The 25,896-nt window shown below is 40.0% G+C and overlaps 1 protein-coding gene across 1 annotated transcript; it reads right to left on the bottom strand.

Annotated features, from left to right (window-relative positions):
• Positions 1–678: 678 nt before the first annotated feature.
• On the bottom strand, positions 679–25,659 carry PTGR1 (prostaglandin reductase 1). Its single transcript, XM_070736243.1, has 9 exons — positions 25,546–25,659; positions 23,676–23,721; positions 21,249–21,308; positions 19,614–19,781; positions 15,442–15,559; positions 11,457–11,612; positions 9,485–9,590; positions 2,848–2,966; positions 679–1,017 (listed from the first exon to the last, which is right to left on the bottom strand). The coding sequence occupies exons 1-9, from the start codon at positions 25,649–25,651 to the stop codon at positions 907–909; spliced, it is 990 nt and encodes a 329-aa protein (XP_070592344.1). The 5' UTR covers positions 25,652–25,659; the 3' UTR covers positions 679–906.
• Between the last annotated feature and the right edge of the window lie 237 nt (positions 25,660–25,896).

Here is a 25,896-nt window from a genome sequence, read left to right as displayed (position 1 = left end):
TTCAGCTGGGCAGCCCTAGTAAGATTGAAGATGAATAGCTGTAAATGCGTTGTGTTTTATCTATTTTTATTCTTGTTTCTGTTGTTTGCTCAGGAAAGCTATAGGGCAGTGATGGTATACCTTTTTTCCCTTGAGTGCCAAAAGAGCATTCACGCACACTATTGTGCATGCGCAAGTGCCCACACCCATAATTCAATGCCTGGGGAGGGCAAAAACAGCTTCCCTCACCACCACCACCCCAGAGGCCCTCTGGAGGCCGGAAACTGCCTGTTTCCCAACTTCTGGTGGGCCCAGTAGGCTCGTGTTTCACCCTCCCCAGGCTCCAAAGGCTTCCCTGGAGCTGGGGCAGGGGAAAAACACCCTCCCCCATCGCCCCAGAGACTCTGGAAGCCAAAAACGCCTTCCCAGAGCCGCTGTATGAGCTAAAAATCATCTGGCTTGCACACACATGCATGTTGGAGCTGAGATAGGGCAACGGCTTGCGTGCCAGCAGATATGGCTCCACGTACCACCTATGACACCCATGCCATAAGTTCGCCATCACTGCTATAGGGTAACAAATAAAACTGATTATGGCATTATGATATCTCATGTTATTTGTCAACCAACACAACTTCACCCAACCATCCCTAATATGTATGAATCTGGATGCAGAAGGTATTGAGGCATAAGAAACGATTCTGTGTGCTTCGGCTTCTTTTATTCAAACTGGATAACCTGAAAGCAGAATATTAGAAACCTTCTAAGAGGCATTTGCTTCTTTTGTCCTTTAGACTTCACATGATAATCCCGATTTTCTGTGGTTTTGGCACACTTGAGGGCATGCTGGAGTGGCGCAGAAGACAAGTCAGTCCATAAAGTAGTGCAGATACCACGATTTATAGTTTTCACGAGCCAGAGTGCCTTTTATACCTCTACTACTGCCTTTCCAAAGTTGTCTCCTTTGAGCATTCCCATAAATGCAGCTGGCATGTTTTCGAAACCCTTGGTGACGTCTTCGCGGCATTTAATTTTCCCCTATGTGAAAAATGAAACATTCAAATGTGTTCAGTTCTCCCTTGGCATTTAAAATCCTAAGAATAAGTTCCTGCTCAAAATAGCTAGGGACGAGACAAAAGGAAAGCATTACACATGTGTTTTAGAGACACACCCACAACTGCACATTACACTGGAGTACATGTAGGTCTATTCCTGAATGTGTTCGAGAATAAAAATAATGAGCAGCACTCGGAGTAACTCCTGCATATTTTTCCTCTGCAGACCAAAAACTTTCCTTGGTCAAGTAGCGTGGCAAAGGGCAATAAGTGGTTTTGAGATGGTGGACTTGCATAAGGGAGAGTCAGGTTCTGTAGTCCAGGGGTCACCAAACTTTCGGACCACAGGGACCACTAAATTCATAATTTTAAATCCCACGGATTACTAATATGATCTGCCTAATGACTGGCTGGGTGAGCGTGGCCAGGTGGGCATGTGACTGGGTGGGCATGGTCAACTCGATGTCACTCACATCCAGAGGTGCCTCATCAGCTTCTACTTCCCCTTCCCCTCCCAGCCACTCCTCCCCTACCCATCCGGGCTCTTTGGGACCCCAAGAGGAAGCAGTTGTTGGAACTAAGCACAGACCACAAGAAATAGTTGGCAGAACAGCTGGCTCAGTTCAGATTGGATCTAACTGAGAAGGAGGCTCAGCAGAAGTACCTCACTGAGGACTATGAGCATAGGCTTTCCAAGCGGAAGGAAGACCTGCAAGAGTGCAATGCTAAGTACTGACACCTGGAGGCTCAGCGGGCTAAGATGGTCAGCCAGTTCCAGGCCATGATGCAGTCCCAGTGGAACAACGCCCCCCAGCTCTTTGCCACCAGTAGCACCTCCCTCCATCCTTCGCCCAAAGCCCCACACTAGGAGGCTGAAGCGGACCCTAAGTCAGAGTTTCTCCCCCGGTCCAACTCACACAAAAAGACCCTGAAGGGGGAGACTCTGCAGCAACACATCCATTGCACCTATCTGGCCCAGGGGCTGATGGTTTGAGCACCCCTGATTTAGTGCATTATAAGAAATTCAAATAATTTTTCTGCAAACCATCAAAATTTTCTCGCGGACCACCAGCTGGTGACCAGTGCTGTAGTCAATCACGAGAACTGGTTGGGCTAATTATTCAGCCCAGCCAATCTCAAAAGGTTGAACTTAACTATAAAATGAGAGGGAATTCCTAGGGCAGTGATTTTCAACCTTTTTTGAGCCGTGGCACATTTTTTACATTTACGAAACCCTGGGGCACATTGAGCGGGGCGGGGAGGGCTAAAAAAAGTTTGGACAAAAAAATTCTCTCTCTTCCTCCCTTTCGCTCTATTTCTCCCTCTTTCTCTCCCTTCCTTCCTCTTTCTCTCCATCCCTCTTTCTTTCTCTTCCTTCCTCTCTTTTTTGCTCTTTCTCTCTCCCTCCCTACCTCCCTCTATGTCTTTCTCTCTCTCTCTTTCCCTCCCTCTCTCTCTCTCTCTTGCTCTTTCTCTTGTTCTCTTTCTCTCTCTCTTGCTTTCTTTCTCTCTTGTTCTCTTTCTCTTGCTTTCTCTCTCTCTCTTGCTTTCTTTCTCTTTCTCTCTCTCTCTTGCTTTCTCTCTCTGAGCTTCGCGGCACACCTGACCATGTCTCACAGCACACTAGTGTGCCGCGGCACACTGGTTGAAAAACAGTGTCCTAGAGCATGCTATCTTGGGCTCCCAAGGAAAAGACGAGGTATCAAAGTCTTTCCCCTTTGAATTACACACAAGGAGGGACAGAGAGAGGTGGGAGGATGAGGGATGGATGGATGGAGGGAGGAAGGGAGAACCTCTTCTACTGTTAGCTTACCTCTTGAACCCATTTCAGTAGTGCGCTCAGCCCTTCATCTTTCCTATCATCCCAACGTGTGACTAAAAAGCCTTCCATGTAGAGCTGTTTGGTAACCACAGGGACCTGCACAAATGGTCCTAGAAGAAAGTTCAGAGAAAAAAAAGTTAGAAAGGTTTGCTCTGTCTCAGTATATCTCTAGAAGTGGTGCCACAAACTCCTAACTTATCCAAAGCTTACCCAACATTGCATATGTCATGTTTCTTAAAAACAAAAAAGAGTATTTTCTCAACTATGGTCAACATATCATTTTCCAAAATTTTTGCAAATGATATTGTATGGAGCCTTCTGAAGCATCAAAATAAGCGTGTCTCTTTCCAAATGCGATCAAATTTCCAAATAAAACATCAGCCAGGTTGCCCATCAAAGCCATCCTTTGTTTTGTGACCCAAGGCTGCTGCTGAACTAGATCTCGGCTGATTTTCTTGTTCAAATACAGCCAATTTTAATTTAGGCTGTTAAAGCGAGGTGAAGAAAACAGCAGTGTTAAAAGATACGCAAGAATCATTGGAATGAGTTGCTCTGAACGAGACAGCTGTGGCTCGGTCACCTTTCATCAAACTAAGCTGCATGATTTTGCCATTCTACTTGCCCTGGTTGTTTGTCTCATCCCTGTGAACACTTGACTTGTGCCATTTTTGTACAGCAGGTGACAAGTGTTTTAATGAAAACAGTGACATCTCGCACATCTGTTTCACAGCTCTCTCATCTTATCTCACTCTTTACCAACATACTGCATGTTTTTCTTTTAAATACATAAATTTTATTGATTTTTATAATAATAATAATAATAATAATAAAAACAAATACACACAACATAAAATAATAATAATAATAATAATAATAATAATAATAATAATAATAATAATAATAATAATAATTTATTAGATTTGTATGCCGCCCCTCTCCAAAGACTCAGGAGTGCACAGTGATATGTACTCCTGCCACCCAACATCATTCATTCTATCCCTCCACCAAATGAGGGTGAAGTGATTAATAATACAGTACTGTATTTTAAACCGGGAACATTAGCATATTTACAAAATATAGAGAGATTCCAATTTATTCTTTACAACTCGGTCTCGAATTCTACTGACCATAAAACCTCTAACCCTCTCCCATCTTCCCATCAGTTTTTTCACTTTATTTTCATTAATCATATTCATCTTTGTATCCATAGCTTCAAACTAAATGTGTTCCACCATGTACCGGAACCAATTTTGTATTGTCCATTTTGTTGCACCCTTCCAACCTAAAACTATTACCGCCTGGGTACTTTCTATAGCTGCTTCCTTAATTTCTCTGAAATCACCCATATCTCTCCTCATTACTAATACTGCCATCTCCTTTGTATCTTTTTCTCATAAACTGTCAAAATAAGTCAAAATAAACTAAGCACTCTTTTTGTATTGCAAAGAGCACTCTTCCTAAAACAACCGGGTAGTCTGTACAATTTCTCTTAAGCAATCATTAAGTACTTAGCCAGCAGCTGTGGAGAAACTTCACACCCCTTCTTCTTCCAACGAAGGGAGACACACACACACACACACACGCTACTCTGCTTTGGTTTCAAGGGCATGAAAAAGCAACAAAGTCCAGCACACAAGATTCCTAACGAAACTGCAACAGATATTCTTCCACAATGGCCAAGCCTACATGCTGCTATTTATAGCAGCAGCCCTAATTACTGGAGCCCCACCCAAACACAGGTGGCCTCCCTTATTTCCTGTAATATGTTTTTACTTGGTCTGTTCTACGCATAATTCTGCGCGTGCGTGGGTCCAAAATGTCATAATCTGAAGCTATAGAAGATAAGGGAGAGTGACTGCCTGGGCTGTGTGCCAAGCATAGTTCCCTCTAAGCTGAGCAGTGAGCAATCGCTCACTTAAAAATCATCATCAACTCAGAGTTTTCCAAACCTGCCCAGAAGCCGAGAGGGAAAGAGTGAGAGAGAAGGCGAAAGAGAGGAAGAGAGGAAGAGAGAGAAACAGATAGAAAAAAGAGAGGAAGGAAAAGAGAAAGAAAAAGAATGGGAGTAAGGAAGAGAGAAAGAAAATCAAAATCTAGTTTGAAACTAGCTCAACTATTTAAGTGGCATTTTGATATTGATAGAGTTGCCCTATTATGAGCTCACTGTTATAGACACACAGTACAGTATTTTATTTTGAAATTCTCTGAGGCAAAAGAGGGTGGGTTTTTTATTTATTTATTTATTTGTTTGTTTGTTTGTTTATTATTTCTGTGCTGCCCAGTCCCAAAGGGACTGCCGCTCAGACACTATACTTTTCCGCCCACCCCCCAAAAAAATTAGAGGGAACACTGGTGCCAAGCCCTTTTCTGCCAAGTCACTCCCACCATCTTCTTCGTCCGAGGAAACTAAACTCTGAACTGATTCTGTCGGCAATAACACAGGCCTGTGACATGTTGAAGTTTCCCCTGCATCTACCTCCCCATTCCCTGGGGCAGGAGCTGGGCCAGAGCCAACCACAACACCACTGAGCCCCATTTTTGATGGCAGAGGGCTGCCGGAGGCCGTCACAGCCAAAAATGGATGTTGAGCTGGCCACACACCCCTAGTCACGCACACTAACCCCCCCCCCATGATCAAACATAACCCTCATGAGGCCCTCAATGAAATTGAGTCTGACACCCCTGATCTAGATTTAACTTTTAAAGCAGCTTCTGTTGGTAGTACAGTATGCATTATGAAGAAGCATTGGCACTTTGGTACAAATGAAATAGTTGGGGAGGCGGAAAGGAAAGTTCAAGAGGACAGACATAATTAGGGACTGAATAGCAAGGAACCAACTTTATATAAGTAGCACAGATCTTCCTTGAATAATATGCAACTTTCATCTCAGCAGGTACCAGCACCAGACAAATCTTATCTGAGATTGGGGGATAAGCAGGATCTTTTTGGGTTAAAACCTGAATGGGAGACCATCAAAAATCCCACAAATGGTCAGTTGGAATGCAGTTAAAAAGGCATCCAGGAAGACAATAACTTTCCGTTTTGTTGGTAACAAAATAAACACCATCCATGTCATAGTCACAAGTGGAAATGTTCCACTTTTAAAATTGTATTATATAAGTGTTCCCTAATAATCATTTACTTTAGACTTTAGAGAAAGATACTTAGGTACTTTGATTTTTATAGACTCTGGTTCTCAGAACTTTCTATACAAAATGGGTGGTTTGGTTTTTGACTCAGTGTTGTGTGACTCAGGTCAGTGTTGTGTGTGACTTTGGTTTTTGGCTCAATGTTGTGTGACTCTGGTGAGTTATTTAACAAACCAGATCCAAGTAATCACTTCACGACTGGCCTCTAGCGGCCTGCAACAATTTGCATTACTCATTAAATTTCAACAGGGCAAGTTCACAGTTGTTGTTGTTGCCACAGAGTCTGAATGAATTGTTTCAAAATAAAAGATTTTTGTGAAAGAGAAAGAAAGAAAGAAAGAAAGAAAGAAAGAACGAAAGAAAGAACGAAAGAAAGAAAGAAGGGAGAGAGGGAAGGAGGGAAGGAAGAAAAGACTAGAAAATAAAATAAAATAAAATTACGCATCCAGTGACTAAATTGATCAGCATTCCATAAAAGCAAGCATATCTTCAATGGGGATTTTACATTCTGATGATGTCATCAGGGGTTGATAAAAGCTTAGTGTATTAAAAAAATGTAAACATTCTAGAGATTGTGATGTCTATCGTTTCTTCATATATATGTGTGAGTGCGTGAATGAAAGCACTCCGTAAATACATATTTGTTTATTTATTAGATGCCCATCTTTTATATATATAAAATATATGAAAGCATTTTGCAAATTGGGGGAGAGCTATGCAACCAAGAAATATCTTTGCAGGACGAGAAAATTTTCAAAAAAAAGGGGAAGAATTGTTTGGCAACGGAAACATACCGAAATACTCAAACTTATTGTAACTGCAGTGCCAAACTGTCCTAATGTAGACAAGATGTTTTAAAAACCACAATAACATGACGTGTACATTCTTAAAGTTTTTTTTTTTTTTTAAAGTGAAAAGGCCAAAGGGCATACAAATCTAATAAATTGAATTGAATTGAATTGATTAGAAGTTTTCTTATTATAGATGTTTTTTTAGGATTAAGACTCTTCAAAAATAATTTAACAATAGTACTATTTCTGAAAGCACCGTCTTGGATATGAGCTTTTAATAGATGCTGCTGCTTTAATAAATAGAATCATTAAAGCACAAAATCTTCAATATATTTCCTAACACAGGATCTTTCTTTCTAAGTGTAACTCTAAATAAGTTTCATATTTATTGTAAAACAAGCAGTTATAAAAGTAATCAGTAAAAGGATTAAAAATAAGTCACTAAAATTTCTCTGTAATAACATCTACTCAATTAACATCAATCCATGTTCTCCACTCACTAACAAATATTGCTATCATACCAAATTGCTATTATCCTCAAAAACCTTTTATGAAGATTGGGGAGGAAAATGAGCTTTCCTTCCCTATCTTCATAAAAACCGACAGAAACATGAGGTCAGGGAAGACTAAAAAGAAAAGATACAAAATGCATGAAATCCTCTATTAATTTCTACCCTGAGGTAGAACGTTTTATGTATTTAGTCACTTTCATTTAAAATATATATATATATGGTTATTCATGTTTGGCAATGTGTGTTATTTGTTAAATTAAAATTAAGAGAACAATATGATAAGAATATGGATCTTTTAGAATGTGACTAATATTTGAAGGTAACTTAAATATCGATTATTCATTAAAATTTAAGACACTTTTGTATTATTATCTCTAAGCTGAAATAATTTGGAGGTCACCTTTGTCATATATTTGTTACAGTAATGGTCTGCAGCATGGGATCGTCCGGCACGCTGTCCCGGTAGGAAAAATGGAGATGTGCGTGCATTTCTGCGTCCCTGACACATGCAAACATGCACCCGCATGAGATTCGGCTTCTGCGCTTGTATAGGAAGCGAAATCATGCATGAGAATAGGTTGACTCCCTCTTCTTTGTGGCAACCCCTGCTCACAGTCACTCATGCCCTCATCACCTCGAGGTTCGATTACTGCAACGCTCTCTACATGGGGCTACCTTTGAAAAGTGTTCGGAAACTTCAGATCATGCAGAACGCAGCCGCGAGAGCCATCGTGGGGCTTCCAAGATTCGCCCACGTTTCTTCAACATTCTGTGGCTTGCATTGGCTGCCGATCAGTTTCCGGTCACAATTCAAGGTGTTGGTCATGACCTTTAAAGCCCTACATGGCATTGGACCAGAGTACCTCCGGAACCGCCTGCTACCGCACGAATCCCAGCGACCGATAAGGTCCCACAGAGTTGGCCTTCTCTGGGTCCCGTCGACTAAACAATGTCATTTGGTGGGACCCAGGGGAAGAGCCTTCTCTGTGGCAGCCCCGGCCTCTGGAGCTAACTCCCCCCGGAGATTAGAACTGCCCCCACCCTTCCTGTCTTTCGTAAACTACTCAAGACTCACTTATACTGCCAGGCATGGGGGAGTTGAGACACCTTTCCCCCAGGCTTTTTTATACTTTGTTTTATGTTTGGTATGAATGTGCTGTTTGGTTTTTTTAAATAATGACAGGGTTTTATATGTTTTTAATATTAGATTTGTTCCACTGCTATATTGTTTTTATTACTGTTGTGAGCCGCCCTGAGTCGGAGAGGGGCGGCATACAAATCTAATAAATAATAATAAATAAATAAATAAATAAATAAATGACTGCTATCATGTCTCCCCTGGTCCTTCTTTTCATTAAACAAGCCATGCCCAGTTCCTGTAAAAATTCTTCATATGTTTTAGCCTCCAGTCCCCTAATCATCTTTGTCGCTTTTCCCTGCACTTTTTCTAGAGTCTGAACATTCTTTTTGCATCGTGACGACCAAAACTGAATGCAGTATTCCAAGTGTGGTCTGACCAGGGCCTTATAAAGTGGTATTAACACTTCATGTAATCTTGGGTTCTATCCCTCTGTTAATGCAGCCTAGAAATGTGTTGGCCTTTTTGGCAGCTACTGCAGACTGCTGGCTCATATTTGAATCAGTGAAGGGCTCCCTGTCTCCGGCGCTCCCGGTGCGCTCCTGGTGACCAGAGCGGATGTGGGCACCGGCACAAGATTCAGCTTCTGCGCATGCTCAGTAAATGAAATCTTGCATGAAATGCTTGTGCGTGTGTGATTTTGCTGATTTTGAGCGATTTTTTTGCTTCTGCGCATGTGCGGAAGCAAAAAAGTGCTGAAAATTGGCATTTTGTGCACAACCATTCTCCAAAGCACCTGAGGGTAGAACAAGAAGCAATGGGTGGAAACTAAACAAGGAGAGAAGTAACTTAGAACTAAGGAGAAATTTCCTGACAGTCAGAACAGTTGATCAGTGGAACAGCTTGCCTCCAGAAGTTGTGAATGCTCCAACACTGTCCGAAGTAGTGTAGTGTAGTGTCTCCTGCCTAAGCAGGGGATTGGACTAGAAGACAGCCAAGGTCCCTTTCAACTCTGTTGTTGTTGTTGTTGTTGTTGTTATTTGTTTGTTATAGATGTTTAAAGCAAACAACATGCAAAAAGAAAAATAGATCTGTACCTTTCTTGACCTGGGTGTCATTATACAAGGAGATAGCACCACACACTGCAATTCTCCCATATGTCTTCATTTGCTCAAAAACAACGCTGGAAAATTCTCCTCCCACCTGGTGGAGACAAAGACAACACAACATTTTCCAAGACTAAAATACTTGAGAAGAGGGTTGTTAAAGCACTGTGAAGCGGTATATAAGTCTAACTGCTACTGCTATCTATTTTTCAAGTTTGAAACAGTTGTTCTGAGTTTGTGGTAGTTGCACAAAACATATCCAAAGGTGAAATGTTTTGGGAATGGTAAGATCAACCCTTTTTAAACACAAAACAATCACCTGGGGTTTCAATTGCAGCATATCCAAAACATTTACATGCACACAGAGGTGGGCTGCTAAGATGGAACAGTGACATGTGCTCGCCGCCGTTGCTCGGAGTGCTTGCAGAGTCCAGCGCAATTATGCTACTGCACCTAGGCAGGTAGCGAAATCGTACGCGGACATCCAGGTGCACCACAGGCATATTTGTTTACATTTGCTTCAATGGTTCATGGCTACATTGAAAAATGTTACCAAGAAGGGTAAATGAGAGATATGGAGTTGTCCGTTTACCTTCCAGCAAAACCAATTTTTAAAATATTATTATTTTATTATTATTATTATTATTGTTGTTGTTGTTGTTGTTTATTATTATTATTATTATTATTATTTTTATTTATTTATTATTATTATTATTATTTTTATTTATTTATTATTATTATTATTATTATTATTATTATTATTATTATTATTATTATTATTTTTAAATTGGATTTATATGCCGCCCCTCTCCGCAGACTCCGCAGACAGGCGGCTAACAACAGTGGTAAAACAACATGAACAATCCAATTAATAAAAACAACTAAAAAAACCCTTATTATAAAAAACCAAACATACACACAAACATACCATGCATAACTTGTAATAGCCTAGGGGGAAAGGATAACTTAACTCCCCCATGCCTGGCGACAAAGGTGGGTCTTAAGTAATTTGCGAAAGACAAGGAGAGTGGGGGCCATTCTAATCTCTGGGGGGAGTTGGTTCCAGAGGGCCGGGGCTGCCACAGAGAAGGCTCTTCCCCTGGGGCCCGCCAAATGACATTGTTTGGTCGACGGGACACGGAGAAGGCCAACTCTGTGGGACCTTATCGGCCTCTGGGATTCGTGCGGTAGAAGGCGGTTCCGGATGTATTCTGGCCCAATGCCATGTAGGGCTTTAAAGGTCATTACCAACACTTTGAATTGTGACCGGAAACCGATCGGCAGCCAGTGTAGGCCGCGGAGTGTTGCAGAAATGTGGGCGATTTTGTGATTATTGCTATTAAACAGGCGAGGATTCCCCTTACTGGCCACTACCGGTATGCCCAATGGGATTGTCTGGGGCATGCGCACCCCCGTTGGGCTCGCATGTGCCTGACAGTGTGAAATTTCGCTTCTGCACATGCGCAGCAAGTGAAATCTCATGCGAGGACACTCTCGCGCCTGAGATTTCACTGATTTTCGGCAATTTCTTTGTTTCTGCTCAGAGCGCAGAAGCAAAAACCCGCCAAAAATGGGCAAAATCTTGTATGCAAGAGTGTCCTTGTGTGAAATTTCACTTGCTGCACATGCACAGAAGCAAAATCTCACGTATGCACACACGTGCGCGCATTGGGGGCATGTATCCCAGGCATACCAGCTGCAACTCACTACTGTCATTAAGTATGCACTTTGCATTATGCAGGGAGACCAATGGTGGACTGCCTGGGAGAGATAAATGCAAGGGACGAGAGGGGTGTCCCAAAATATTAAAAAGCCTGACTTGGGGATTGCAGGAGAGACTTAAGGATGAATGCCTGCTTTTCTTTGCCTGGGCCAAAGCAGCTTTCAACACAGGAAGTTCCTTAGATCAGTTTTCCCTTCCTATCTTAGGCCACTTCAAAGTTGAGCTCCATCTTATACGTACGTTATCAAAGTAGCAGTTGTAGCCATCGGGGGAAGCGTCTCTCAGGGCCTGCTCCAGGGATTTCACAGTCTTATAGTTAAAGACTTCATCAAAGCCAAGCTCCTTCAGGTATTCCAACTTTTTATCAGAACCCGCGGTGCCGACCACTTTACAACCCTGCCGGTTAAAAATAAAATGAAATGAAAGACCAGAGGAGATAGTTAAAGGTACAATGATTGCCTGGGCGAAAAACGTTGGCCACAATATATATATAGAGGAATGGGAACAGATTTGGAAGAGAAATATCAAATTAACAAAATCCACAATATACAAAGAAAACCAATATAAAATGCTATACCGTTGGCATCTTCCACCCAAAAGACTAGCTAAAATGCATAAAAATTACAATCCAATGTGTTGGAAATGTAAAAACACTCAAGGCACCTTCTTTCATCTATGGTGGTTATGTCCAGAGACATGAAAATATTGGAAAAAAATAAATAATTGGTTGTGTCAAATAACAAATACAAAAATAGAATATACGCCAGAGTTTTTTCTACTGGGTATTATGAGAGGTACCTATTCTAAAAATGTAAAATATTTAAGCTTGCATATTACAACAGCTGCAAGGATTGTATTTGCACAGAACTGGAAAAATCCGCAAATACCTGAAGACAATGAGATCATCAATAAAATATACGACTGTGCAGAGATGGACAGATTGGCAATGGAACTGAATAATCGAAAAGAATCGGACTATTATGAAACCTGGACTTTGGCAAGGCAATGCGAGTGTCTTCATAAACCATCTTCAACAGGCTAAAAACAACAGGCTAAAACATATGAAGAACGATTGCAGGAACTGGGTATGTCTGGTTTAATGAAAAGAAGGTCTAAGAGAAACATGATAGCAGTGTTCTAATATCTCAGGGGTTGCCACAAAGAAGAGGGAGTGAAGCTATTCTCCAAAGCACCTGAGGGTACAATAAGAAGCAATGGGTGAAAACTAAACAAGGAGAGAAGCAACTTAGAATTAAGGAGAAATTTCCTGACAGTGAGAACAATTAATCATTGGAACAGCTTGCCTCCAGAAGTTGTGAACGTTCCAACACTGGAAGGTTTTAAGAAGATATTGGATAACCATTTGTTGAAGTGTTGTAAGGTTTCCTTCCTAAGCAGGGGGTTGGACTCGAAAACCTCTTAAGATCCCTTCCAACTCTGCTGTTGCTATTGTTATTGTTGTTATTATTGCTCCTGTATTTGTTGTTGTTAGAATAGAACAGAACAGAATAGAGTTTTTATTGGCCAAGTGTGATTGGATACAGAAGGAATTTGTCTTGGTGCATATGCTCTCAACGTACATAAAAGAAAAAGATACATTTGTCAAGAATCATGTAGTATAACACTTAATGATTGTCATAGGGGTCAAATAAGCAATGAAGAAACAATATTAATAAAAATATTAGGATACAAGCAACACTTTAGAGTCATACAGTCCTAAGAGGGAGGAAAAGGATGATAGGAATAATGAGAAAAACTAGTAGAATAAAAGTGCAGATTTAGTAAAAAGTCTGACAGTGTTGAGGGAATTATTTGTTTAGTAGAGTGATGGTGTTCGGGGAAAAACTGTTCTTGTGTCTAGTTGTCCTGGTGTGCAGTGCTCTCTAGCAACGTTTTGAGGGTAGGGGTTGAAACAGTTTGTGTCCAGGATGCGAGGGGTCAGTAAATATTTTCCCTGTCCTCTTTTTGACTTGTGCAGTATACAGGTCCTCAATGGAAGGCAGGTTGGCAGCAACTGTTTTTTCTGCAGTTCTGATTATCCTCTGAAGTCTGTGTTGGTCCTGTTGAGTTGCAGCACCAAACCAGACAGTTATAGAGGTGCAGATGACAGACTCAATGATTCCTCTATAGAACTGTATCAGCAACTCCTTGGGCAGTTTGAGTTTCCTAAGCTGGCGCAGAAAGAACATTTTTTGTTGTGCTTTTTTGATGATGTTTTTGATGTTAGTTGACCAGTTTAGGTCTTGAGATATAATAATAATAATAATAATAATAATAATAATAATAATAATAATAATAATTATTATTATTATTATTATTATTATTATTATTATTATTATTATTATTATTGATAACGATGACAGGAAGACAGGGATGGACAGGAGAAATTGGATTGGGTTTAAATTGGGGTGGGGAGGGAGAGAAAGAGCAAGAGAGAGAGAAACTTTACCATAGAACAAGTATAGGCAAGCTCAAAAAAGATGAGTTAGCAAGTAAAAACCAAAGTAACACCCAAGAATTATAATTCCGGTGTGGTCAAAATGTGACATATTGTAAAGCAAAAAGCCATGTTAACAGAAATAAAATCCCATTGATCACATAGAGAGTATCGTAGCTGTGGGGCACAAAACCAAGAATGACATGAGACAATTCTTCCAAACTGAATTCTTTATTGTTTCACACCTATAGAAAAAGCCTGCCGGATTGAAGATTCTGTTTTCTGCACCTATTGTCAACTATTAGGGAGGATCTGTCTTCACCCTCTTTCTCTCACACATAATACCTGGGCTGGGTTGCCTCTGGAATACAACCCCTCCCTCCTGGGAATCACTACGTTCCAGCACAGTGACACTTAAAAGAATAATACCAACTTTTTATAGAAGAAACTTCCACAGATAATCTAATTCTTTAATCGCACTAAAAACACAGCTAAATGAAATCTGCCCACTGAAGCAAAACACACCAAAGCCATATGGAATAAAAATAGGTTGGTAGTGTTAGAAAAGCATATCTGCCTCTAGGAAAAGATGCTATGGATGAAACAAGTGTTACCTTACACAACTGAGACCAAGTTGACTATAAATTTTACAACAACAGGATGAAAGAATGACATAAAAAAAATGTTACACTGGACATACAAAAAGACACCAGATGATGTCTAAATAATCAAAATAGATAATCAAAGTGAATTTACAAAAGAAGCTTATTAAAGTTTTGCAGAATTTTATAGAAGGGGGCAAAGTTTAAAAAAATGATTAGAATAATGTCCTAAGACAGGGCTGTCAAACTCCCAAACCCAAGATCAGATGTGTCATATGCTGGCCACGCCAGTTTAGCAAAGGGGAGAAAAGTTCTGATATGTCATGCGACGACAGCATGACAACGTGAATTTGACACTTTTTGTTCTATTCTATCTGAAAGGACTGAAGATCAAAGTGTTGAAGCAAAAAGAAGAAATGTGAAGTTCTGTTTATGTGATCAAAGTTAAAATGGATGTAATCTCAGGTAAACATTAATGGACTTTGGCTGACCTCAAGGCCAAAATTATGAGATTTTTATAAATTTGTTTATAAATAAGAAATGGGATATTGAGAATAGATCATTGATCAATGAAGGGACATTGAGAAGGGATGGTTCTAGCGTAAGAGAAGGTGCTAAGTTTCTAAAATGGTTTATACTTACCTTGAAATAGGAAAGTCACTTCTTTACATAGTTCTTATTATATTTTAAATTTTTGTTTTTTATATTTTTAATTGTTTTCTGCACCTTCGATTGTCTTTTTGTTTCTTTTGTATTTGTTTCTATTGCTTTAAATTGTAACCTTTAATAACGATTAAAAAGAGTACTTCTCTGATGCAAAGAATGAACATAAAGCATAGGCATCCTATAGAAGCCACAGTGATATCCCCCAAACATTATAAAAATGGGAATAATGTAATTGGCATAAGTCAAACCATAATGTTTCAATGTGAAGGTTATACAGTGTGTAGTTGGAATCAATGTTATTATGAGATGTATGACGTCATGAATCATATTCCCACCCCCACCCCGTGACTAAATGGCATGTTGCAAATGAGGTATTTATGTCCAGAACCTTCTCTGTAGTATCAATCAATCAAAGCATATGGAGATAAATAGATCAGAGATAAGCAAACCAGAGCTTCCATAATTCCTGTCCATTGATCAGACTGTTAGTTGAAGTCCAAAACATTTCATATCCACTTACCTTAATTTTTGCAATCTGTCCAACCACGCTGCCCACAGCACCAGCTGCTGAATTAATTAGAACAGTATCTCCCGGTTTGGGCTTGCAGAGCTCAAGTAGGCCAAAATAGGCACTAAGACTGCAAGGAAAAGGAATTAAAAGCTTGTGCTTTACACTGACACCATGACATGTCCTGTTGCAGTATAGCATAATGTTAGAATAGGATTGTATTATAATTATATATATCTGGACCTCTAGCATAAAAATGCTCTGCTTATTATAATCCAGGATAGGAGGGCACTAAACTTGCCTAGTCTGCATTCCTGGAAATTACAACAGGGAAACAAAAGGGCTCAGTAAACATCTTACTAATAAACAAAGTTTACATCACTCAGGACAGGACATTATAGAATCAAAGGGGGAGATTTACATTGCCTGAAGCATACACAGGAGAGGGCGATTAAGGAAGATTAGTTGAGATAAGGCAGAAGGCTTTAGAGAAATTAGATGTGAGAAACATCTGCTTTGAGGAAGAGTTTCTAGGAAATTGTTTTGTGATATTTGTGGGAATAGGAAGAACTCAAAGATATGTTTGAAGTTATGTTATTGGATGTATCACTTGATATGTACGTGTAATTATCCCCATTTCCTTATGTTTCCAAATAAAAAGAGGTACATGGCTCTATAACCGTGTCACTTCACCCAAAGAGAGAATGTGTCCAAGTTTTCTTTCTAGGATTCGCGTTCGTGAGTGACCCCACACGGCTGGGTTGCTCTTAGCCCCATTGAAGACATTGTCTGGAATGGTATAAGGCCTGGATTAGACCTTTAAGGTTAATTCAATGTTCAGTTCTGCTAATAATGAAATATTCTCTTCTGTTAATCAATGGAACGGATTGTCTTCAATAGGGACTTTGACAGCATCCACAATGTCCAAAACATAAAAATCAAATAGGACTCAAATACGAACATTCACCACTAATGGGAATAACCTGGTTGCATGCAAAGAATGTCTTCAAAAGCACCGCAGAATAAGATGGGAATTTTGAAATAATACAAGTAGTTCTCAACAGTCATTTAATGACTGTTCAGAGTTACTGTTGCACTGGACAATAAAGGTGACTTACACTTATTATGTTTACACTTCTGACCGGTGCAGCATCTCCATAGTCAATCAAAATTTGGATGTTGGGCACTACTTCATATTTAGGATGAATCATGTGATCAACTTTTTCAAGCTTCTGACAAGCAAAGTCAATCAGGAAGCCAGATTCACTTAACAACTCTGTTCCTAATTTAACAACTGCAGTGATTCACTTAACAACTATGGCAAGAAAGGTTGTAAAATGGGGTAAAATTCACTTAACAACTTTCTCATCTAGCAACCTATCCACTGTAAGATTTCAAATACTTTAGCTCAGGAGTCTCCAACTTTGGCAACTATAAGATATGTGGACTGATGAATTCTGGGAGTTGAAGTACTGGAAGTTGACATCCACAAATCTTAAAGTTATCAAGATTGGAGCCCCCTGCTTGAGCTAACCTCAGAATGAAAATGATGAAGTTTTATGGATTTGTTTATGATTAAGGGGATATGGGAAGAAGAGATCATTATCTGTCTTTTAAGAGAAGGTGATAAGTTACTCAAAAATTTATACTTTTTTGTCTTAAAATGGGAAAGTCACTCCTTTATGACTTTATAACTGAGTAGGCAGCTATGTAAACTTTTAAAAGAAATAAGTAAGTAAATAAATACACAGAATTTAAAAATTACCAAGAGGAAAGATGATAAGGAAAGGAAACAAAGAGAAAGGGAAAGGAGGAGAGGAGGAAGGAAGGGAAGGAAAAGGAAAGGAAGGGAGAGAGGGAAGGGAAGGAAAAAGGGGAGGAAAAAGGGAAGGAAAGGAAAGAGCTGAGATTAACTAAAATGAACTAGAATATTGTTTGGAACTGTTCAGCTTTAACATTTCCTGAATTATTTCATTCATTCATTCATTCATTCATTCATTCATTCATACATTCATTCATTCATTCATTCATTCATACATACATTCATTCATTCATTCATTCATTCATTCATTCATTCATTCATTAGATTTTTAGGGCATCCTTCTCTTCACCAGTTATTAGCCAGGATCTGTATTAGGGACACCTGTCTACCCTCTCAGATGCCTTCCATCACCTCACCGATGTCTGCCATTCTGTGGGCAGGTGGGTCAACTTCCAAAATTTATTTATTTATTTGTTTGTTTGTTTTTGTTTGTTTAGATTTATAAGTCCTGACAGACTCGGGGCGGCGTATAATAAAAAAAACCAAATATAAAAGTTAAAACCCCAATATTAAAAAAAACATTAATCCATCTATTATTCATACCGAGTCCTGAGTCGCTTCGAGAAGGGCGGCATAGAAGTCAGAAAGATAGATAGATAGATAGATAGATAGATAGATAGATAGATAGATAGATAGATAGATAGATAGATAGATATAGATGGATAGATGGATAGATGGATAGATGGATAGATAGATATTATTATTTTTTTATTATTATTTATTGGATTTGTATGCCGCCCCTCTCCGCAAACTCGGGGTGGCTAACAACAATGATAAAAAACAACATGTAACAATCCAATTTAATAAAACAACTAAAAACCCTTATTATAAAAACCAAACATACGCAAACATACCATACATAACTTGTAATGGCCTAGGGGAAGGAATATCCTAACTCCCCCATGCCTGGCGACAAAGGTGGGTCTTGAGTAATTTGCGAAAGACAAGGGTGGGGGCCGTTCTAATCTCTGGGGGGAGTTGATTCCAGAGGGCCGATAAATAGATAGATAGATAGATAGATAGATAGATAGATAGATAGATAGATAGATAGGTGATAGGTGATAAATGATTGATAGATAGATAGATAGATAGATAGATAGATAGATAGATAGATAGATAGATAGATAGATAGATAGATAGATAGATAGGTGATAGGTGATAGGTGATAGGTGATCGATGATCGATGATCGATAGATAGATAGATAGATACATAGATAGATAGGTGATAGGTGATAGAGATAGATAGATAGATAGATAGATAGATAGATAGGTGATAGGTGATAGGTGATAGGTGATCGATGATCGATAGATAGATAGATAGATAGATAGATAGATAGATAGATAGGTGATAGGTGATAGATAGATAGATAGATAGATAGATAGATAGATAGATAGATAGATAGATAGATAGATAGATAGATAGATACTGTAGATAGATAAATACTGGGCGGAGCAGAATGTTGTCGCTCAATGGTCCCAGGCCTGTTGGCACAGCCATGTTTTTAAATTCTTTTGGAAGGCCAGGAAGGTGGCGGACAATGTGAATCTCGGGGGTTGTAGAGTTGTAGCCATAACAAATTCCTTCTATATTCTCAAGATCATCCTTTGTTCAGCACCTGAACACGGAAGTTGGTGGGAGGATCGGACACGTTGGCAGAACCAGACTGGACCATGCAATGAACTTGTGGGAACAAGGGAATGAACTTTAAACTGGGCGGAGAAACCCATGGGACTTCAGATTCAGGTTTCTCACAGATGTGCCAACATGGCTCTGCTAATAAATTGAAACTTTGAAGAAAGATATGCCTCAGACTCTGATTTAGCTTCAATGTTATTTGGAACCCTGACAACATGCTGATGTTCAGGGACTCTGCATAGATATCAGGGTTTGAAGATTTATTTATTTATTTATTCATTCATTCATTCATTCATTCATTCATCCAATACACAAATACATAGGAAGAAAAATAGACATGTAGTAATATATATAAGGGTAAAAGTGAACTAAGAGGAGAGGATATATGAAAGGAAGAGAATACTGTATATATGATAGGTGAAAGAAAGGAAAGACAATTGGACAGGGGACGAAAGGCACACCAGTGCACTTCTGTACACCCCTTACTGGCCTCTTAGGAACCTGGAGAGATCAATCGTGGAGGCTGACATCCTCTGAATACCAAGGACGTACGGTACCTTTCCCAGGTAAAAAGTATTTTTCACATTGGCTCCAATTGTGGAACCATCAACCTTAGCTTTTAGGGCCTATGAAGCACCACATTCAGCTCACATGTAGCAGAATTCAAAGACAGGGTTACAATCCATCCCATCACTTCCATCAAATACATGATTAGGGTACACTTACCCCGGCATGCCAATTGTTCCAAGAGCCAATGACCTTGGAAGATTTTCTGGCCAGTTTGGAGGCATTGGTAATAGATTTTTGCCATCGGAAATAAAATGTGTTGTCCAGCCCGCATTTGCCACAACAAAAGTTCCTACAGGAAATGAAGGATTTCTGCTTTCCAAAATCCTTTGAAAAGAACACAGGTAACTAATTATAGTAGTCAACAAAGAAACTTGCAAACAAAATCAGATTTTAATAATTATTTCTCAACTTCTATGAGAGGAGCTGTGTAACTCACAATCTGGCACCAAGCCATCGCACGGAAATTTTATGTTGAGGGGGCTATGAGACCATTCTGGCTACATTTCAAAGCACACCTATGAAAGGTGGGGTCCTCTCGGTTTGCACTGGTTCTATAGAAACGGTGGCAAACTGATGGTGATGTCACAGAGTCAGTTCTGTTGGTGGCGGTCTGTGGACACTGCCATCTTTTTTTGGGTTTCATTTCGGGGGGATTGGGGGGGATTTGGGGGGGGACTTTTTGTTGGTTTTTGCTTCTGTGCATGCACCACCATCTTGTTTTGAGTTTTTTTGCTATTTTTTTGCTTGCTTTTCAGCACTGCGCATGCGCATGTACCCAGAAGTGAACTGGTGTAGAACCCAACCCTGCTTCCTATTATTCTGTAAAGTCCTGAATAGCTTTGAAATACCTAAAGCAGCATTTCCTTTCATCATTTGATGGAATTGGAATACAGTGATACCTTGTCTTATGAACTTAATTGGTTCCAGGATGAGGTTCGTAAGGTGAAAAGTTCATAAGACGAAACAATGTTTCCCATAGGAATCAATGGAAAAGCGATTAATGCGTGCAAGCCCAAAATTCACCCCTTTTGCCAACCAAAGCACCCATTTTTGCACTGGTGGGATTCCACTGAGGCTCGCTTCCATGGGAAACCCCACCTTCGGATTTTGCAATGCTGCAGGGGAATCCCTGCAAGGGAATCCTACCAGTGCGAAAACTAGCGCTTCGGCTGGCAACGGAAGTCTGGAGGTGGGGTTCCCCAGCGAGGGAAGCCTCAAAGAAATCACAGCGGGGCATTCGTAAGGTGAAAATAGGTCAGAAGAAGAGGCAAAAAAATCTTAAACCCCGGGTTCGTATCTCGAAAAGTTCGTATGACGAGGGGTTCGTAGGACAAGGTATCACTGTATTTTCAATATCAGGTGAAGAACTTTTCACACATTCATTTTATTAGTTTTATTGTGCTGGGAAGCTTTTCCCCCCTGAATCTTTTGTTAATGCTTTTTCAGATATCCTTGGAACAACACCAATAATACAGCTTGACTTACTCTCGATTCTAATTTGAATATTCCTAATTATGCATTTGTTTTCTTAAATTTGGACAAAGTCACTAAGTCTAACACAATGGACAGGTCTTATTGACTGTGAATTATTTACTATTCTTTATATTGAAGCCTTAATGAGGACCTTGTGAGGACCTTTGATTCAACTCACACTTGTTTCCAACAGAAAACAGATATAAATGTGGGTGTGGTTTTACTTTTCATTTTATTGTCCAATGCCCAATAACATCTCCTGGAAGAAAGGAAGACCAGCAGCTGGGAAAACAGGAAATAAATCATGGTAGATCTTACCTTGCAACCTGAGAACCTATCATGGTGTCCCCTTCCTTCATCCATCTCTTACTGTATACTCTGCAAAACAAACAAGAAGCAAAAGTCAGTTTATGATTTTTTTTCTTTAAAGAAATACACGGGGCCAATTAATGACTGGTATGATTGACAGGCTTAATTCACATTAGGAAAGAGGAACATAAATGTAAGTGATTTAACTTGGACTCATGTCAAACTCATTTTCACAATGAACTTAGGGTAGCTCCTGCTTCTTGTGGCACCTTTTTGTTTAGGTCTCATGAAAGTACATGATTAGATATTAATATAAGTTATAAAAAATTCAAATTTTGGGAGGAAGTTATTCTTTCAAGTAGTACCTGTTTGCACTACATCAAAAGCCTTTTGGTGTGTTTAAACAATGATTAAATGTTCTATTCTCCAGACTGTGAGAAACTACAAAAATATGCCAGTATAATTTGCTTTGGATAAATGTCTTTGGCTAGAAACAGAGCTCAGCCATCCATCATCTTTATATATAAAAGTGAAAAACACTCACGCAGCATTACGAAATCTCCAGAACCGTAAAGCCTACAAACTTGAAATTTGGCACGTGCGTTCCTCTTGGCTTCTAGGTGCTCACGTAGAAAGGATTTTTCAAAATGACCATCAGAGCATTAGTATTTCTTATATTATTATTAACATGCTCTGATGCTAAGGAGTTAGATCAGTGGTTCTCAACCTTTCTAATGCCGCAATCCCTTAATACAGTTCTTCATGTTGTAGTGACCCCCAACCATAATTCTAGCACCAATTCTCCCAACCAGAGCTTTAGGCTGATTGGCAGGAAGGTCAGAGGGATACCCCCACTGTAAATGTCTGATTGGTCAGATTATAAAAATATGTTCCAAGGCACCAGAATAGAAGCTTTAGTTTCTAACATCATGGAAAATTTGTCTTTCCCTATGGTCTTAGGCCACCCCTGTGAAATGGTTGTTCGGCCCCTAAAAGGGTCCCGACCCCCAGGTTGAGAACCACTGAGTTAGACGTTCTATTCCCCCTAACCACCTGAAAAGAACTCTGTTCCAACTGCAACTTGGGTGTGGCCAATGCATGACTCATCTAGCCTATGAGCTGGGAGTTTGGAGAGGATCAGTGCGGCCAGCCTGAGGGAGAGAATGGGATAAGATAGGAGAGACCTCTGTGGGGCAAGTCTGAGGGAGAGACAGGGACATGACAGGATCAATGGATCAGCCTCAGGGAGAGCAGGGGATAGAATAAGATCAATAGGGCCAGCCTGAGGGAGAGAAGGAAGGGCAAGTCTAAGGGGGGACAAGATAGGAGAGGCCTCTGTGGGGCCAGCCTGAGGGAGAGAAGGCGATAGATAGGAGGGGCAAGCCTGAGGGAGAGAAGCAGGGGTGGGCAGCAGGCTACCCAGCCTGAGGCAGGGAGTGACCCAAGAAGGAGAGCGCGGGAAATGTGAAGCAAATTGTCACTCCACAGAGCGACACTAGTGAGGTTGTAAGTCAAGGATTTAACAGTTCACTTGAACAATGATGATCGCTCAAGCCACTCCCACCTGGTCACATGGCAGGCAAGCCACTCCTACCCAGTCACATGACCATCAAACCACACCCACAAAATAAGCCACACCCACAGTGTGGCAGTAAAAGTTTTGTCTGCCCATTACTGGAGAGAAGGAAGGACAAGCCTAAGGGGGATAAGAGGAGAGGCCTCTATGGGCAAGTCGAGGGAGAGAAGGGGAAACGAGAGGAGACGCTTCTGTGGGGCTAGCCTGAGGAGAGAAGGGAGGAGGAGAAGCCGATCATAACTATTCATTAATTTTCAAGTGTCAATTTATCAAGCCCAATCACATAGTTTCGGAGCAAACCATGTGTCAGGCTAAAGCCAATTTAATTTGGGATCTTTGGCCTACCACACTTTATACTATTCTATTAAGGAAGTTCAGGTGGACTTGGGCCAAAGCCCATTGTAGCAAACAAAACCTGATAGTATCTCATCTCCACTTGCATGGGAATATGATGACCCAGAAGAGCAGAAATTCGATTGATTGATTGATTGATTGATTGATTGATTGATTGATTGATTGACTGATTGAATTTCTATGCCACCCAACTCCCGAAGGACCCTGGGCGCCTACAACAGGATAACAATATAAATAATTATATTGACACCTATTGTCCAACCTACACACACAAACACACACACAGAGACCGGATTTGTGTGTGTATGCATTTCGTTGATTAGAATCACTCTAAACAGTAGATTCAGATGTACCATGAAGAGAAGGGCTGGTCAAACTGCAGAGAAGTTTAGTTTATACCCAGTAATGATGATGGCTTACTTACAACTGTTAGAAAAAGCAATAGATCAATGGTCAGAATAAATTGGGGTTTATTCAAACAAACAAAGTCAAACAAATAATTGTACCTCATATAGGGGTCAACACTGAGAAACACACTTTCAAGCAGCAGCTCTGAAACATAGAAGAAAAGATTATGAAAGATCAAGTTAATATACTACTGGAGAGTGAACTATCATTTGATCATCTTGTTTTCTTTTAAAAGAAACCAGGAAGGAGTAAACAGAAAATTGGAGAACTGCATTAGTCTGGAAGTGCTATCTATGTGTGTGAGGAAAAGAGTTTATTTATTCCATGCCATTTTATGATTATAACAAAATGTATCATTTTATACTACGTTTCTGTTAAAATTCTTATTGTTAGAAGAGTTAAGAAAAAAATAAGTAAGAAATGGAAATACATTATACCAATAAAGAAGTGGGAATTACACATTTCAAAATATTTGTTTTATTTGTTTATTCATTTAATTACAGGATTGGGATGGAGAGCAAAAACACCCTATAAATTTTGGATGAATAGATAATAAAGTTAGATAAATAGATAATAAAGCATGTCTGACATTGTTCTTTTCATCTAAGTTATGTGATGTTTTTCTCAATTTTTCTGGCCAAATTATGTAAGAACGGGTCACTTCAAAAACATATTTTCTAAATTCCGCAACTCAACACTGAAAACAGCCTTTCATTTTATATATTCACATCCAAACACTCTTGGCTAGTGTTGGGCGAACCCAACGAAGTTCGGGTTCGGCGAACTTACTCAAATTTGGCGGCGGAGTTCGGGTAAGTTCGCCGAACCCGGACCCGAACAGTTAAAAATTTTGACACCCGTAAAAATAAACAAGCAGTTGGGGAATCCCATGATGGGATTCCGGGGGCGGGGTTTTGACGTCACAAAGACTCCTTCCTGGCCCATGGCTTTATTTCCTCCTCAACTCCCCGTTTCGGCCGGCCAGAAAGGAGTCTCCGTGACGTCAAAGCTCCGCCCCTGGAATCCCATTGTGGGATTTCCCCACCTCCTTTTGCTTCCTCAGAAGATGACAGCCGGGCGGCGGTGCTTCGCGGTGTTCGAGCGAACGCCGAACCCAAACTTTAAAAAAAGTTTGGGTTCGGGTTCGGCATGCCGAACGCTGCAAAGTTCGGCACGAGCCCCAACTGTGCAAGTTCGGTTCGCCCAACACTACTCTTGGCCCATGATTTCATTAATCAGCTTTCAATCATATACAGTGTTCTCTCGACTTTCGCAGGGGATGCGTTCCCGAGACCTCCCGCGAAAGTCGAATTTCCGCGAAGTAGAGATGCGGAAGTAAATACACTATTTTTGGCTATGAACAGTATCTCAAGCCTTCCCTTAACACTTTAAACCCCTAAACTACAATTTCCCATTCCCTTAGCAACCATTTAGATTATTACTCATCATGTTTATTTATTATTAAAGTTTATTTATTATTAAAGTTTATTAAAAAAATATTTATTAAAGGCGGATGAAAGTTTGGCAATGACATATGACTTCATTGGGCGGGAAAAACTGTGGTATAGGGAAAAAACCGTGAAGTATTTTTTCATTAATATTTTTGAAAAACTGTGGTATAGAATTTTTGCGATGTTCGAACCCACAAAAATTGAGGGAACACTGTAGTTCGCAGTTTTCAATCTTGACTTCATTTGTACTGTTTCCACATTCATTTGTGAAACTTTAAAAAGTCACCAGTCATATATGAATTTTCAGGATTTATCTGTCCCCTAAATTAACATATTTGAAGGCACTTGTCACAATGCAATTTTTCAAAGCAATTTTCTTAGTATAATATATTTAATATTTTCTGCAAGAAATGCTTAGGGGCAAGAATCATCATTTTTTTAAAAGAAACTACTAGGACAAGGGTTGTTGACACGGGAAATGTGTAACACAAATGCACAATCAAATGGTTCCTCTTACCTCCATCATTCAGAGCTGGTAGATTTATCTGTATTAATTCCAAGTCACTCTGCTTAGGAACCCCTTCAAAATGCTTCTTCAGGATCCAAGCCTTTGCCCTCACCATTGTTCACAGCCTGAACGATTAAATAAGAATTTGACAACTTAAAAAGCAATAGCAATAAGTCTTCACATCACATTGCTTTACTGCCTTCCTTAAGAGGTGTACAGGATCAGCATATTGTCCCCAACAATCTGGGTCCTCATTTTACCAACCTTAAAAGGACAGAAAGCTGAGTCAACCTTGAGCCAGAGAGAATCGAACTACAGGCAGGGAGCAGAGTCAGCCTGCACTACTGCCTTCTAACTCTG

This window comes from Erythrolamprus reginae, chromosome 2, assembly GCF_031021105.1.
Source record: "Erythrolamprus reginae isolate rEryReg1 chromosome 2, rEryReg1.hap1, whole genome shotgun sequence".
NCBI classification, from domain to species: Eukaryota; Metazoa; Chordata; class Lepidosauria; order Squamata; family Dipsadidae; genus Erythrolamprus; species Erythrolamprus reginae.
The sequence above is the reverse complement of the archived record's forward strand: the minus strand, read 5'-3'. Positions and strand labels throughout refer to the sequence as shown.